The 17,032-nt window shown below is 40.9% G+C and overlaps 1 protein-coding gene across 1 annotated transcript in view; it reads left to right on the top strand.

The window, feature by feature from the left end:
- The window catches only part of LOC128654662 (alkaline ceramidase 3-like), a 138,469-nt gene that overhangs the window by 35,249 nt on the left and 86,188 nt on the right, over positions 1 to 17,032 (top strand). Inside the window, 1 exon segment of the mRNA XM_053708693.1 lies at positions 9,167 to 9,277. Within this exon segment, the coding sequence (XP_053564668.1) occupies positions 9,167 to 9,277 (111 nt within the window).

Genomic DNA, 17,032 nt, shown 5'->3' with positions numbered 1-17,032 from the left:
CCAATGGGAGATGGTCAGTCTCCCTGATTACTTTTAAATACAAATACAAAATTTGTTTTTTAGCACACCTTACAAAATTTATATACAACATCTGTGAGTGCTGCCAATATGACCCAGTAATTACACAAACAAAAAGGTATTGGCGCACATACATTTTCAAAAGCACAACATATTTTTTTGAACTGTTGCAAAAAAATTGCCTGCAAACAACATCAAGAGACAACTATTCTTTTTAAATAATATTGGGATCTTAGTCACACAATATGGCCATATTTTGCTTAGCCAAGTGATATTGGCAGCACTCACAGATGTTGTATATACATTTTGTAAGGTGTGCTAAAAAAAACAAATTTTGTATTTAAAAGTAATCAGGGAGACTGACCATCTCCCATTGGTTTAAGCACCCCACCCAAGCTCAGGTGTGCTCATGGCAGTGTAATAGTTGTGAATAAAAAGCCAGGGAGTCTCATTCTATTATGGAGAGTAAAAGCAGGAGTGATTCAGCTCTCTGTGGCAAAGTAGTGTTAGGACCAGTCTAATTGGGGCACCTTGTAAGTGGTGACTGGCTAAGCAAAATATGGCCATATTGTGTGACTAAGATCCCAATATTTAAAAAGAATAGTTGTCTTTTGATCTTGTTTGCAGGCAATTTTTTTGCAGCAGTTCAAAAAATATGTTGTGCTTTTGAAAATTGATGTGCGCCAATACCTCTTTGTGTAATTACTGGGTCATATTGGCAGCACTCACAGATGTTGTATATAAATTTTGTAAGGTGTGCTAAAAAAACAAATTTTGTGTGTATGTGTATATATATATATATATATATATATATATATATATATATATATATATATATATATATATATATATATATATATATATATATATATATATATATATTGAAGAAAAAGACAGATTCCGGACTGGTAGCCAATGTCAGTGGAGTGTTTATTCAGCAGGTAGTAGATAGGTACAGCAGCTTCATATTATCTGACATGTTTCACGCATGCGCTTCCTCAGAGATATGTGTGTGTATATATATGTGTATATATATATATATATATGTGTGTGATGTATATTAATCTTGCTGCCACATAAAACCTTCTAGCTAATAGATTTAGAACACATTAGTTCTGTTTTAAAGATACCTTTAACTAGGGATGCACCGAAATGAAAATTCTGGACCGAAACAGATACCGAAAATTCAGGATGATCCTGGCCGAAAACCGAAACGAAACCGAAATTGTGTTTTTCTTTTTTAACTACAGTGTGTGTGTGTAGCTGAGAGAGCTTGTAGGCGGGAAAGCTCCAACAAATGGACATGGTCACTTGTACAGTAGGGCGTAATCTGCAGTGAAACTGGAGCTCTATAAGGGAGAGCGTGGTTATAGCCAGACAACAATACGAGGTGGACATGTGTTTTGTTTTTGGGTGTAGTTATCCGTGCAATGAGCGTGGCTGAACCTGATCGTCTCTCATTGTATCTCCGCCTAGTTACTGGTTCGGGTCTCACACTGACCCGTCAGATTATATGTCCGGAGCCCCAAATGGAGTCTGCCTGTCACCTATCACCAGGACCACTGGACTTGGCTACAACCTTACGTTCAAGGTGGTTATAGAAAGTTACTGTGCTTTTTTTGTATACACTGTCTGGTGGGTGCTAATTTGTACCAACTGTGTGCGAGCTTGGGGCTTATGCTTATAAAGTGTGCACGCATATTTGCCTCAGGCGAATAGAATGTCTACGCACAAGAGGTTGATGTATGAGCACTGTATATAAGGCTTAAAGATATTCACTGTGTGTGCTTAGGGCTGTGTCTGATAATATCAAGTCTTTATAAACATGTTACTTATCCTCCTTTGATATTTGTATTCACTATTCAGAACTTTGGTTTCCTTCTCTGCTGGTTTCAAATATCATCATGTTATGGTACTTATGTGTGTGCTCTGTGTACCATGCCAGTGCTGTGCTGCTCAACTTATGCTAAGGATATACATGTAACTCAATAGAACAGGGGAGGGCTGTACATTTTTAGCCATTTTGGTCCTCTTTGGGCCGAAATTGGAATTGCACATTTTCGGAGGCCCAAATTTTGCTGCATCGCTAGTATTATTCTTTATTTAGTTCTGTGTAACAGAATCCGATTTAACCGTTTTTGTTTTGTTACCAATTATCAAAATAAAGTATAGTCCTAGAAAACTATTATTATATGCAAAACAGTAAGTTAAGTAATGAACTCAAACAGCAGCTGTAGGCTGGCATCAAATTTAAAATATGCTACACAATAATTTTGCCGAAAATAAAAGGCAAAAAATGCTATTTCTCCAACATAGGTGTGTCCGGTCCACGGCGTCATCCTTACTTGTGGGATATTCTCTTCCCCAACAGGAAATGGCAAAGAGCCCAGCAAAGCTGGTCACATGATCCCTCCTAGGCTCCGCCTACCCCAGTCATTCTCTTTGCCGTTGTACAGGCAACATCTCCACGGAGATGGCTTAGAGTTTTTTAGTGTTTAACTGTAGTTTTTCATTATTCAATCAAGAGTTTGTTATTTTCAAATAGTGCTGGTACGTACTATTTACTCAGAAACAGAAAAGAGATGAAGAATTCTGTTTGTATGAGGAAAATGATTTTAGCAACCGTAACTAAAATCCATGGCTGTTCCACACAGGACTGTTGAGAGCAATTAACTTCAGTTGGGGGAACAGTTTGCAGTCTCTTGCTGCTTGAGGTATGACACATTCTAACAAGACGATGTAATGCTGGAAGCTGTCATTTTCCCTATGGGATCCGGTAAGCCATGTTTATTACGATTGTAAATAAGGGCTTCACAAGGGCTTATTTAAACTGTAGACTTTTTTTGGGCTAAATCGATTGATATTAACACTTATTTAGCCTTGAGGAATCATTTATTCTGGGTATTTTGATTTAATAATATCGGCAGGCACTGTTTTAGACTCCTTATTCTTTAGGGGCTTTCCCAAAGCATAGGCAGAGTCTCATTTTCGCGCCGGTGTTGCGCACTTGTTTTTGAGAGGCATGGCATGCAGTCGCATGTGAGAGGAGCTCTGATACTTATAAAAGACTTCTGAAGGCGTCATTTGGTATCGTATTCCCCTTTGGGTTTGGTTGGGTCTCAGCAAAGCAGATACCAGGGACTGTAAAGGGGTTTAAAGCTTAAAACGGCTCCGGTTCCGTTATTTTAAGGGTTAAAGCTTCCAAAATTGGTGTGCAATATTTTCAAGGCTTTAAGACGCTGTGGTGAAAATTTGGTGAATTTTGAACAATTCCTTCATGTTTTTTCGCAATTGCAGTAATAAAGTGTGTTCAGTTTAAAATTTAAAGTGACAGTAACGGTTTTATTTTAAAACGTTTTTTGTACTTTCTGATCAAGTTTATGCCTGTTTAACATGTCTGAACTACCAGATAGACTGTGTTCTGAATGTGGGGAAGCCAGAATTCCTATTCATTTAAATAAATGTGATTTATGTGATAATGACAATGATGCCCAAGATGATTCCTCAAGTGAGGGGAGTAAGCATGGTACTGCATCATTCCCTCCTTCGTCTACACGAGTCTTGCCCACTCAGGAGGCCCCTAGTACATCTAGCGCGCCAATACTCCTTACTATGCAACAATTAACGGCTGTAATGGATAATTCTGTCAAAAACATTTTAGCCAAAATGAACCCTTGTCAGCGTAAGCGTGGCTGCTCTGTTTTAGTTACTGAAGAGCATGACGACGCTGATATTAATATCTCTGAAGGGCCCCTAACCCAATCTGAGGGGGCCAGGGAGGTTTTGTCTGAGGGAGAAATTACTGATTTAGGGAACATTTCTCAGCAGGCTGAATCTGATGTGATTACATTTAAATTTAAATTGGAACATCTCCGCATTTTGCTTAAGGAGGTATTATCCACTCTGGATGATTGTGAAAATTTAGTCATCCCAGAGAAACTATGTAAAATGGACAAGTTCCTAGAGGTGCCGGGGCTCCCAGAAGCTTTTCCTATACCCAAGCGGGTGGCGGACATTGTTAATAAAGAATGGGAAAGGCCCGGTATTCCTTTCGTCCCTCCCCCCATATTTAAAAAATTGTTTCCTATGGTCGACCCCAGAAAGGACTTATGGCAGTCAGTCCCCAAGGTCGAGGGAGCGGTTTCTACTTTAAACAAACGCACCACTATTCCCATAGAGGATAGTTGTGCTTTCAAAGATCCTATGGATAAAAAATTAGAAGGTTTGCTTAAAAAGATGTTTGTTCAGCAGGGTTACCTTCTACAACCCATTTCATGCATTGTCCCTGTCACTACAGCCGCATATTTCTGGTTTGATGAACTGCTTAAGGTGCTCGATAGTGACTCTCCTCCTTATGAGGAGATTATGGACAGAATCAATGCTCTCAAATTGGCTAATTCTTTCACTCTAGACGCCTCTTTGCAATTGGCTAAGTTAGCGGCTAAGAACTCTGGGTTTGCTATTGTGGCGCGCAGAGCGCTTTGGTTGAAATCTTGGTCGGCTGATGCGTCTTCCAAGAACAAGCTACTAAACATTCCTTTCAAGGGGAAAACGCTGTTTGGTCCTGACTTGAAAGAGATTATCTCTGATATCACTGGGGGTAAGGGCCACGCCCTTCCTCAGGATCGGCCCTTCAAGGCAAAAAATAGACCTAATTTTCGTCCCTTTCGTAAAAACGGACCAGCCCAAGGTGCTACGTCCTCTAAGCAAGAGGGTAATACTTCTCAGGCCAAGCCAGCTTGGAGACCAATGCAAGGCTGGAACAAGGGAAAGCAGGCCAAGAAACCTGCCACTGCTACCAAGACAGCATGAAATATTGGCCCCCGATCCGGGACCGGATCTGGTGGGGGGCAGACTCTCTCTCTTCGCTCAGGCTTGGGCAAGAGATGTTCTGGATCCTTGGGCGCTAGAAATAGTCTCCCAGGGTTATCTTCTGGAATTCAAGGGACTTCCCCCAAGGGGGAGGTTCCACAAGTCGCAGTTGTCTTCAGACCACATAAAAAGACAGGCGTTCTTACATTGTGTAGAAGACCTGTTAAAAATGGGAGTGATTCATCCTGTTCCATTAAGAGAACAAGGGATGGGGTTCTACTCCAATCTGTTCATAGTTCCCAAAAAAGAGGGAACGTTCAGACCAATCCTAGATCTCAAGATCTTAAACAAATTTCTCAAGGTCCCATCGTTCAAGATGGAAACCATTCGAACTATCCTTCCTTCCATCCAGGAAGGTCAATTTATGACCACGGTGGATTTAAAGGATGCGTATCTACATATTCCTATCCACAAGGAACATCATCGGTTCCTAAGGTTTGCATTCCTGGACAAACATTACCAGTTCGTGGCGCTTCCTTTCGGATTAGCCACTGCTCCAAGGATTTTCACAAAGGTACTAGGGTCCCTTCTAGCGGTGCTAAGACCAAGGGGCATTGCAGTAGTACCTTACCTGGACGACATTCTGATTCAAGCGTCGTCCCTTCCTCAAGCAAAGGCTCACACGGACATTGTCCTGGCCTTTCTCAGATCTCACGGCTGGAAAGTGAACGTGGAAAAGAGTTCTCTATCCCCGTCAACAAGGGTTCCCTTCTTGGGAACAATTATAGACTCCTTAGAAATGAGGATCTTTCTAACAGAGGCCAGAAAAACAAAGCTTCTGGACTCTTGTCGGATACTTCATTCCGTTCCTCTTCCTTCCATAGCTCAGTGCATGGAAGTGATCGGGTTGATGGTGGCGGCGATGGACATAGTTCCTTTTGCGCGCATTCATCTAAGACCATTACAACTGTGCATGCTCAGTCAGTGGAATGGGGACTATACAGACTTGTCTCCGAAGATACAAGTAAATCAGAGGACCAGAGACTCACTCCGTTGGTGGCTGTCCCTGGACAATCTGTCTCAAGGGATGATGTTCCACAGACCAGAGTGGGTCATTGTCACGACCGACGCCAGTCTGATAGGCTGGGGCGCGGTCTGGGGATCCCTGACAGCTCAGGGTCTTTGGTCTCGGGAAGAATCTCTTCTACCGATAAATATTCTGGAACTGAGAGCGATATTCAATGCGCTCCAGGCCTGGCCCCAGCTTGCGAGGACCAGGTTCATACGGTTTCAATCAGACAACATGACGACTGTTGCGTACATCAACCATCAGGGGGGAACAAGGAGTTCCCTAGCGATGGAAGAAGTAACCAAAATTATTCTTTGGGCGGAGTCTCACTCCTGCCACCTGTCTGCTATCCACATCCCAGGAGTGGAAAATTGGGAAGCGGATTTTCTGAGTCGTCAGACATTGCATCCGGGGGAGTGGGAACTCCATCCGGAAATCTTTGCCCAAGTCACTCACCTGTGGGGCATTCCAGACATGGATCTGATGGCCTCTCGTCAGAACTTCAAAGTTCCTTGCTACGGGGCCAGATCCAGGGATCCCAAGGCGGCTCTAGTGGATGCACTAGTAGCACCTTGGACCTTCAAACTAGCTTATGTGTTCCCGCCATTTCCTCTCATCCCCAGGCTGATAGCCAGGATCAAGCAGGAGAGGGCGTCGGTGATCTTGATAGCTCCTGCGTGGCCACGCAGGACTTGGTATGCAGATCTGGTGAATATGTCATCGGCTCCACCTTGGAAGCTACCTTTGAGACGAGACCTTCTTGTTCAGGGTCCGTTCGAACATCCGAATCTGGTTTCACTCCAGCTGACTGCTTGGAGATTGAACGCTTGATTTTATCGAAGCGAGGATTCTCAGATTCTGTGATCGATACTCTTGTTCAGGCCAGAAAGCCTGTGACTAGAAAGATTTACCACAAAATTTGGAAAAAATATATCTGTTGGTGTGAATCTAAAGGATTCCCTTGGGACAAGGTTAAGATTCCTAGGATTCTATCCTTCCTTCAAGAAGGATTGGAAAAAGGATTATCTGCATGTTCCCTGTAGGGACAGATTTCTGCCTTGTCGGTATTACTTCACAAAAAGCTGGCAGCTGTGCCAGATGTTCAAGCCTTTGTTCAGGCTCTGGTTAGAATCAAGCCTGTTTACAAACCTTTGACTCCTCCTTGGAGTCTCAATTTAGTTCTTTCAGTTCTTCAGGGGGTTCCGTTTGAACCCTTACATTCCGTTGATATTAAGTTATTATCTTGGAAAGTTTTGTTTTTAGTTGCGATTTCTTCTGCTAGAAGAGTCTCAGAATTATCTGCTCTGCAGTGTTCTCCTCCTTATCTGGTGTTCCATGCAGATAAGGTGGTTTTACGTACTAAACCTGGTTTTCTTCCAAAAGTTGTTTCTAACAAAAACATTAACCAGGAGATTATCGTACCTTCTCTGTGTCCAAAACCAGTTTCAAAGAAGGAACGTTTGTTGCACAATTTGGATGTTGTTCGCGCTCTAAAATTCTATTTAGATGCTACAAAGGATTTTAGACAAACATCTTCCTTGTTTGTTGTTTATTCAGGTAAAAGGAGAGGTCAAAAAGCAACTTCTACCTCTCTCTCTTTTTGGATTAAAAGCATCATCAGATTGGCTTACGAGACTGCCGGACGGCAGCCTCCCGAAAGAATCACAGCTCATTCCACTAGGGCTGTGGCTTCCACATGGGCCTTCAAGAACGAGGCTTCTGTTGATCAGATATGTAGGGCAGCGACTTGGTCTTCACTGCACACTTTTACCAAATTTTACAAGTTTGATACTTTTGCTTCTTCTGAGGCTATTTTTGGGAGAAAGGTTTTGCAAGCCGTGGTGCCTTCCATTTAGGTGACCTGATTTGCTCCCTCCCTTCATCCGTGTCCTAAAGCTTTGGTATTGGTTCCCACAAGTAAGGATGACGCCGTGGACCGGACACACCTATGTTGGAGAAAACAGAATTTATGTTTACCTGATAAATTTCTTTCTCCAACGGTGTGTCCGGTCCACGGCCCGCCCTGGTTTTTTTAATCAGGTCTGATATTTTATTTTTCTTTAACTACAGTCACCACGGTACCATATGGTTTCTCCTATGCAAATATTCCTCCTTAACGTCGGTCGAATGACTGGGGTAGGCGGAGCCTAGGAGGGATCATGTGACCAGCTTTGCTGGGCTCTTTGCCATTTCCTGTTGGGGAAGAGAATATCCCACAAGTAAGGATGACGCCGTGGACCGGACACACCGTTGGAGAAAGAAATTTATCAGGTAAACATAAATTCTGTTTTTCGGCCAAAACTTTCTGCGGCCGAAATTTCGGTGCATCCCTACCTTTAACAATATTTGTGTAACTATATAAGTTCACCCAAACTGGTCTGTGATGACAGAATAGCTATTATCAATCTTATACGGTCTGAAAGGCATCTGTACGTTTTGTTTGTTACACTGTGCACCTTCTATGTTTAATCAGTAATAACCTTTTGATATGATGCCTAGAACTATACAAAGTACTGTAAACATGCTACAATACATTAAATATTTAATATGTTTAATTGTGTGTAGTAAAAAACAGCAACTTTGCAATATACATTCATTCATTATTTTTTTTTTTTTTTTTACCTTTTGCTATAAATGTTGTTTTTGTGTAAAAATATCTCTTGTCACTAGAAAAGCCATAAAGCAAATTCTGTAACCTAGTTTTTTTGAAAATTCTGCAAAATGATTTTTAGTTAGCTCTAATTAGCCATTAAATTGAAGGTGAACTTGACATGTTTTCAAATTAGGTCCGGAAACTAAGCAATATTTTGGATGGACTTCAATTGATCACTTCTAATAAAGATGCGCTGTAATTTACTTTTTAATCCAGTCCTTTCATTCTAATACCCTGTGCTCCAGTTGCCCATTTCAAAACTCCAACAGTTTAAACTGTTCACCAATTGACACTCTAGCCATACGACACTTTTTTGTAGCTTGAGCGCCAATTGGAGAACAGTTCAAACCGTTGGCTCTGGGTATTAGAATGGAACAGCTAGATTATTGCGCATATTTATTAAAAGTGATCAATTAAAGTCCATCTAAAAATCGCTTAGATTCCGGACCCGATTTTAAAACCTGTCAACTTTATCATCTCTAAGTCATTTTGCAAATCACTAATAAATAAACTGATGATTAGTTAAATAATTTTGAAACCTCTATTTATGCAGTTGTGAAAAAGCTGGATTTCTTAGGTTTGTCTGGTTTATAAATCCCTTTTCTGTTCTACAGGGAACACGGTGAGCAACCTGATTATGATTCTACCTCCAATCTATGGTGCCATTCAGACAGTAAAAGATGGCCTTGAAACTCGTTATGTAGTTGCCTATTTGGGTCTCACTGGTAAGCTAAAGGGATATTATAGTCATGTTTTTAACCACTGTGACATTGATTTCATTTGCTCACTTTCTTTGCATAAATGCACTTCTACAGTAACATATACTCAACAGGCAAAATGTATTTGTGCACACAGCTTGTAAAAAGTTCTGAGGAATATTGTTTAGGTCTGATACTATAAAATAGCTATGATTGTTTTCTCTTACATTTTGTTTCTCAACTGTTTCCCGTTTATGCCCTTAAAGGTACATGATACCCATAGTGCATATTGCAAAGGAGATGTTTTAACTGTCATATTTTTTTTTAATAACTTTTTTTATTGAGGTTATAAGTATTGTTTACATACAAAACAAAAGCATTATGAGTAGTCGGTTATCATTCTTATAACCATGAAAAACCATTACAAACTGAAATGAGGTATTGCCTGCTATATCCAAAAATTCACTGATCAACCTCACATATGGGGCTTTATAACACAACCTTTTCTAATAGTAGGGCCCCTTAAAAAAAAACAACTAAAATATGGGATGCAAATAAAGTCAACAATATTAGAGCTGGAAGAACTCACAAAGGTCTCTCTTATAGCTTATACAACATTTTCTTTTTAAACTGGAAGAGTCCACAGCTGCATTCATTACTTTTGGGAATTCAGAACCTGGCCACCAGGAGGAGGCAAAGACACCCAAGCCGAAGGCTTAAATACATTTTCGATAGTCTCTTATGGAGGGTAGTACTCTTCGAAATGGGACTGGAGTTTTAAGTAGTCCTGTCAGCCTCTCAGTAAGAGCATGGATGAAGATTAGAGTCCAGAGATGCAGGGAGAGTCTTTCTGCGAAACCATCCCGACTCATATTAACAGCTCCTTGGTAATCAGCATTGACGAGTTTAGCTGCCTGCCTTTATTCACTCCAGTCCATGTCAGAGGCGAGGCTACTATCTGTCATACTTGAAGGGCTGTGTTCCTGTTCCACAGTGTAAATTCCAGTACATTTGTTTCATTTTACTTCATTATGTGATGTTATCGAGAAGGTAAGGTCCCAATGGGACTCCTTTTATCTTAAAATAGGAATCATGGGTTATTATCCTCTGAGGGGGGTTATTGAACAGGGGGGACTTTAATCATGTTAATGTGGTTCTATCTGCTAACTAGGGGTGCGCATCTTCACTGGTCTCACGAATCGATTCGATTACGATTATCATGGTAACGATTCGATTCCGCGATGCATCACGATTCCTCCCATGATTTTCATGAACTTGTTATATATATATATATATATATATATATATATATATATATATATATATATATATATATATATATATATATATATATATATATATATCTATATATATATATATATCTATATCTATATATATATATATCTATCTCAGTAGCAAAGATGTGCACTCTCACTTAGTAGCAACTGCCAGGGTGCTAGTGGGAATCAATATAGAAAAATAACAGACTTGCACTCGCTGGTCATTTTAGTGAAATATTTTACTGAAAAGTTGTGACGTTTCGAGGACAAAAAAAATCCCCTTCCTCAGACAATGTGTTAACAAACAATAGTGACTTTATACACTGTGTAAAACCAAACCCCTCCCCTCAATTAGATCAAAAAACCCGCCAAATTGGTAACTATGGTGACCTATGAGTCACATTATAAACAAACAAGTGCTATCGTATATTAAAAAGTATATATAGATGAGCCATCCTGGCTCTAACATACTAGTGACAGCCCAAGTGCACAATAAGGAAACTGTGGAGCAATGGAGACAAACATGGAATACAAACAGATCACAGAATAAGCAGAGTTACGGTTTCCAATCGATCATTCATAACGCCATTTACTGCTCAATATTATGTCTAGAGATACTAGAAATCTTTAAGGATGCAGAATCATAACATCGGTTAATAACTCACCAGAGTAGGGACGCATAACAGAGACTCAGTAGCCATTCACTGCCGCATCGGTATACAACGCCGGGTAGAGAACCCGGAACTGCACATGACTCTCACGTGGGGGGCAAACGGCCAATCACTGGAATTGTTTACCGTTGCCGTAGTGACCAACAGCATTTGATGTGTGTGTGTGTGTGTGTGTGTATATATATATATATATATATATATATATATATATATATATATATATATATATATATATATATATATATATGTATGTATATATAGATATATATATATATATCAGTAGCAAAGATGTGCACTCTCACTTAGTAACAACTGCCAGGGTGCTAGTGAAAATCAATATAGAAAAAAGAAACAAACTTGCACTCGCTGGTCTTTTTTAGTGTAATGATTTACTGCAAAATAGTGATGCAAAATAAGGATGAAGCTAATCTCATTTGACATCTGTTTTTCTTTCTTTTATGTATCAGTTCCTGTTCTGAGCTTGGGTGAACGGGGGCCTCTGAACTGCTGGTCCGGTTGGCGTACCTTTTTTCTTTGGGTGTTCACCCGCGGTTGCTGCCTTACTTTTATTTTGTATCCGGTTCGGATGTATTTAATTTGTTTGTATAAGCTCACCTCTGATATAACTTCTGTTTTGGGAATGTTCTTTCTCTGGAACTGATACTTGCGATTTTGTTGTCGCATGGGTACTTCCTCGGATGTTGCGCTCTTTGGTTAAGACCGAGGTTATATTTTCTAGTTCATATTATCGAACCTTCGGGTCGATTTTTCTTGGACCTTAGACAGTTCTGGAGTGTTCTTGTACCAGGCAGGTACTGGTCGGCGCTGTCTACAGTTTTTTTGGGCTCATGTCACCCTCGTGGTGCTGATTATCGTGTCGGATTTAAAAAAAGAAAAATAGAATGTCTCTTATGACCCAGTGTTCCTATGACAAGTATGGGGCCTGGGGTATAGATCCAACTCTTCCGGAAGGAAGGTTGTGAGCTCCGATATAGGGCTGCAACTAACTATTATTTTCATAATCGATTAATCGGCCGATTATTTTTTTCCCTATATTTAAAATAAAAATCTACATACTGAGTGTTATAAATATGAACTTCAGACTACAACTTTACATTAACATAACTGTTGGTCCAATGTTTAAGCAGCAGAACAAATTTTTTATTGTAAAACAAAATCACAAACTGTTTGAAAAGAGGTAAAATTAGAAAGAGGTAGACTACCACTGTTTATAACAGTTATTCACTATTTCAGAAACTTTGCATTGAAATGCAAAAATGGCAACATGACCACATGCTCCTGGCTGAGGCTGGGTCTCTTTTTGCAGTTATTTTGCCAGCGGCAGAGAAGAGGCACTCAGATGGTGTTGAGGTGCCTGAGATGCATAAGTAGGGTTTTTCCAATTTCACCAAGGTGGGCTATTTATCTTTGTTAGCTCTCCACCAATGCAAAGGGCATCTTAACAATGAAAGCCTGGACTTCATTGTGACATGAAAATATCTTGAATATCTATATGGAATGGCAAACAACCAGCTATAAGGTTAGGGGAAAAAAAAAATCTAGTCCACTCTTAAAATAATAGATATATACTTACATAGGTTGAATTTGGTACATATTCCAATTAATTAAAAAAAAAAAAAGGCAAAAGGGCTAAAGACTATATATCAGTAACAGGACACAGCCTTACACATTTATCTATAGAGTACATATAATCAGCAATAGCAAGCGATCTGCAAAAAACTGTGCAAACAGATAATGGTGACATCAATTCATATAACAAATGCCATCAATCTGGGGTTAGGTGTAAATAACAAGCTCGGCACTATATCATGCAAAGCATAGTCCCAAATCCCCTGATTTAATATCAGCAATCCAAATTATGACTCCTATTTTATTTCTGGGTTGCACATAACACAGGAGTAGTTGTAAACTTAAAAAGAAACTTATAGTGTCCTGAAAAACTGAAAAGTAAAATGTCTGTAGACATTCTTTAGGCTAAGGACATAACCATAAATCACAATATAATGTGCAGGAGCTCAGCGGAGTAAAGCAGCTGGTTCTGTGCACAGACCAACTAATTGCAAACCAACTAATCGATTATGAGATTCGTTGACAAATATGTTCATAATCGATTATGCCGATAAGTTGTTGCAGCTCTGCTCCGATATAAGTTGTTTTTTTCTGGCAATATTGCTTGAGATGTGTGACCGACTTTTTTTCCAGATGTCATCGTGGTTCCTAGGGTCCCTGGGGTCTCGGCACTGTAGATTTCCATTCCTTTGGAGTCTGGAGATGGGATTGACTTCCGGAGGTCTAGTATCTGGTGGAAGATTTGTGTCTTTACTTGCGGTATCTCCGGATGACGTCTCTGTGGCCTAATTGCATTCCTTTTGCGGTGGCGATATTTCCTTCCCTCCCGTCTTGGGTCATTTTGTTCTGGAAGTGCGGGCATGTCCTTCCTTTTTCTCAGTGTTTCATTTGCTCTAGTACGTAGAGTGCAGGGGCCACCCTGCCTTTCTACCAGGAGCTGCAAGGCTCCCGTTGTTGTTCCATTTCAAGGATGTCGGGAGACTGATCCTGCATGGATCTCTGGAGGCTTTCGTCTTCTCAAGATAAGAACTGCCCATTGTCTTACCATGCTCTTTAGATTCTCGGATGCTATCTGTCGATCTTATTGCAGACCTAGCCCTTCGGGCTTAAGGGTAGGAGGTCTGGGGTTAGTTGCAGTCTTTTTACCTGTCTGGGTCAGGAAATTGACTATTTATATTCAGTGTGTGGGTCAGGTTGTTAGGCCTGTCTACATGGATTACCTTGCGATCCAGGGGTACTGTTTGCCCTTTTTTTAAACCGGTGGGGAGTCTTTTTCAGACTCTTGGGTTTGTGGCTGTTGCTAGGTTCTTTACATCTAAGGATTTAGATGGCGTAAGGCACTGTCTGGGTACGCTCCTAACCATAGGAGGCAGCTTATGGGTTCCTCAGGAGCGTAGATCTTCTTCAGTTCGGCTCTGTTTTTCGAGGACTCTGGCTTAGGACCATGTCTCTTGCCTGGAACGGTTATGAACGGTCCTTTTTTTTTTATTTTTTATTTTTTTTTTATTATAATTTTTATTTGAATTAATAACATACAGTGTTGTAAATACAATCAAAAGAAAAAAAAGAAAGAATTATTCTATGGCATATAATCATATTACCTGGCCATAGCTATGAAATACATCTTATATAACATGCAAAATAGAGAAAAAAAGAGGATACAAACTACAACCTAAAGCCAGCATTGACAATTACACTTGTGTATCATTTCAAATTTACAGTGTTACATTAGATTGCTGTAATATTAACTCAAAATTGCAAACATAGTTCTGCTTATATTGCTAAGGTTCTTTCCACCTCCTTCAGCTGGATATATTACCTTGTTTCAGTAACTCTAATGTGCCTGGTATCTTACATCGTTCCCACTGGGCAAGGAGGGAAGGGGGATTGAGGGAGGCCCCCCCCAAAAAAAAGAAAAAAAAAACCTGATATATTGGGAGTAAGAGGCTCAGGTATAGAGTAGCTCTAGTTGTTTGTGAACCAGATGGTGGGTAATAACCTTTGTTCTAATTGACCTTTGACCCAGCTAGAGTTTTTGAAGGGGAGAGAGAGCTGATTTTTTACTCCTGGAGACAGGGAGCAGACGTAACACTTCCATTTGCTATAGAATCTTGCAATTTGTTTAGAATTGGGGGTTTTCAAATTAAACTGCTCCAGAACAATATGATGCTGTATATTAGTCAGGAACTCTGTGAAATTTGGTCCTTTCTTACTCTTCCATAATTTTAGAATTAGATTCCTACCGATCAATATAAGTAAGTTTATAAATCTTGTATTTATCACTTCCGGTGAGACTTTACAAAGGACGAGAACCTGCAATAGATCCAATTTGAGTCGAATTCCTAAAGTCTAAGAGCCCCAAAATGATACTTTTTGCCAAAATTGGGAAACTTTGGGGCATAGCCAGAAACACTGTACCATATTCGCTCCCATAAAGCCACATCTAGAGCAGTTTCCCTGCCCCTGTGCCCACCTTGCCATTCTGTTTGGCGTCAAATAAGCCAGATTTAGAACTTTCAAGTGTGATTCTTTAAAGCTATTTAAATCTGTTGCTTTTGAAGCCCATCTCTCCACCCTGACGTTTGCTCTGTTCCACTTTTCTTGAATGGCGATATTGTTACTTTCGCCAGCTAATTTCATTAGTGCCTTATACGTCTGAGAGATGGTCCTCACCCCCTCCTGATACTTCGTGATCATGACCCTCAATTCTCCAGAATCTAAGTCTGCACCTGTTTTCTGTTTTATCTCCCCAATCCAATGTCTAACCTGGAGATAAGCGTAGAAATGAGCTCTAGGGAGATTGTGTTCCTGTGAAACGGTCCTTTTTAATCTTAGGGTTTGGTTCTCCCACGTGTCCCTTTGGAGCGGGCGGGGGTTTCGGACTTTCATAGGAAATTTATATCAGCCTGAGGCTTCAGTTTGAGGTTTCTGACGGATCCCTACTTTTCTGCTGGGACATCTGATGCTTCTGGTAGGCTCCAGTTGTGGTTCCAACTGCACTGACAATATTGGGGTTTAGCCTCTATTGGTAGGGTTTTTACCATTTCCTCATTCTCTTCTTCTCACCTAGGGTGAGCAAAGGGTTTTTACGTGTTCTGCTGGATTGGGAGGTACCCCCGTATCTGTGAAGGACCCGTGGGTCCTTTTGTTTTCTTCATAAATGGAAAGAGTCCACAGCTGCATTCATTACTTTTGGGAATTCAGAACCTGGCCACCAGAAGGAGGCAAAGACACCCCAGCCAAAGGCTTAAATACCTCCCCCAGTCATTCTTTGCCTTTCATCCCAGGATGTTGGCAGAGAAGTGTCAGAAGTTTTCGATAGTCTCTTATGGAGGGTAGTACTCTTCGAGATGGGACTGGAGTTTTAAGTAGTCCTGTCAGCCTCTCAGTTAGAGCACGGATGAAGGTTAGTCTGGAGATGCAGGGAGAGTCTTTCTGCGAAACCATCCCGACTCATATTAACAGCTCCACAAGTAATCAGCATTGACGAGTTTAGCTGCCAGGGGGGGTTTATAGTCATGTTTATGTGATTATTTCTGCTACTGTGTAGTGTTGCTTCGGCTCATGGCTATTTTGGAAATAACGGCCTATGTCTAGTGACGCAGCCTTTATGGTCAGGCGTGCTTTTGCATGGACTGCACGTTTTACCTTGTGACTCAATTTCCGCTTTCCTGACCGTGTGGTGACGGAGAAATCCTGGTCCGCTGGTGTCTGGTTCTCTGGAGGTGGTGAATGCTCCAGTCATTGGGGTTGTAAGGTGCCGTTTAGATTTTTCCTATTGGTCCATTTTTTATTCAGTGTCCTAGTTATGGAGGATCCTGATTTTTTTGGAGACGGATGTCTCTGATTCAGACTCTACTTCTTGCGAAGAATATGAATTGGCCCGGGTGATACATGCCCAACAGTTATGTTCCGAATGCCGTTTTACAGTGCTCTGTTCCTTGGGATTGAGGAATCGGGTGCCCACTTAGCCATCCGCCTCTGGGGATTCTATTTCTCACGAGACGAGTTCCCTACCACCAACTCTTACTACGCATGCAGATAACCCAAACACTACTTATCTTTCTAGGGTGTGTAGCCTGTTCCCACCGGAGGTTACAACACGGTTCTGCATGGCCATATCTTTGGCACTGGCGCATCTGCACCTCCCGGGAGTGTGCTTACGATATTGTCCGTGTTCCGTTAACCAGGGCTCGTCAGGTGTGGAATCGCCCGGTCCAGTTCAACCCTCCGGGGGAGCG

This window comes from Bombina bombina, chromosome 3 (assembly GCF_027579735.1).
Source record: "Bombina bombina isolate aBomBom1 chromosome 3, aBomBom1.pri, whole genome shotgun sequence".
Lineage (NCBI taxonomy): Eukaryota > Metazoa > Chordata > Amphibia > Anura > Bombinatoridae > Bombina > Bombina bombina.
The sequence above is the reverse complement of the archived record's forward strand: the minus strand, read 5'-3'. Positions and strand labels throughout refer to the sequence as shown.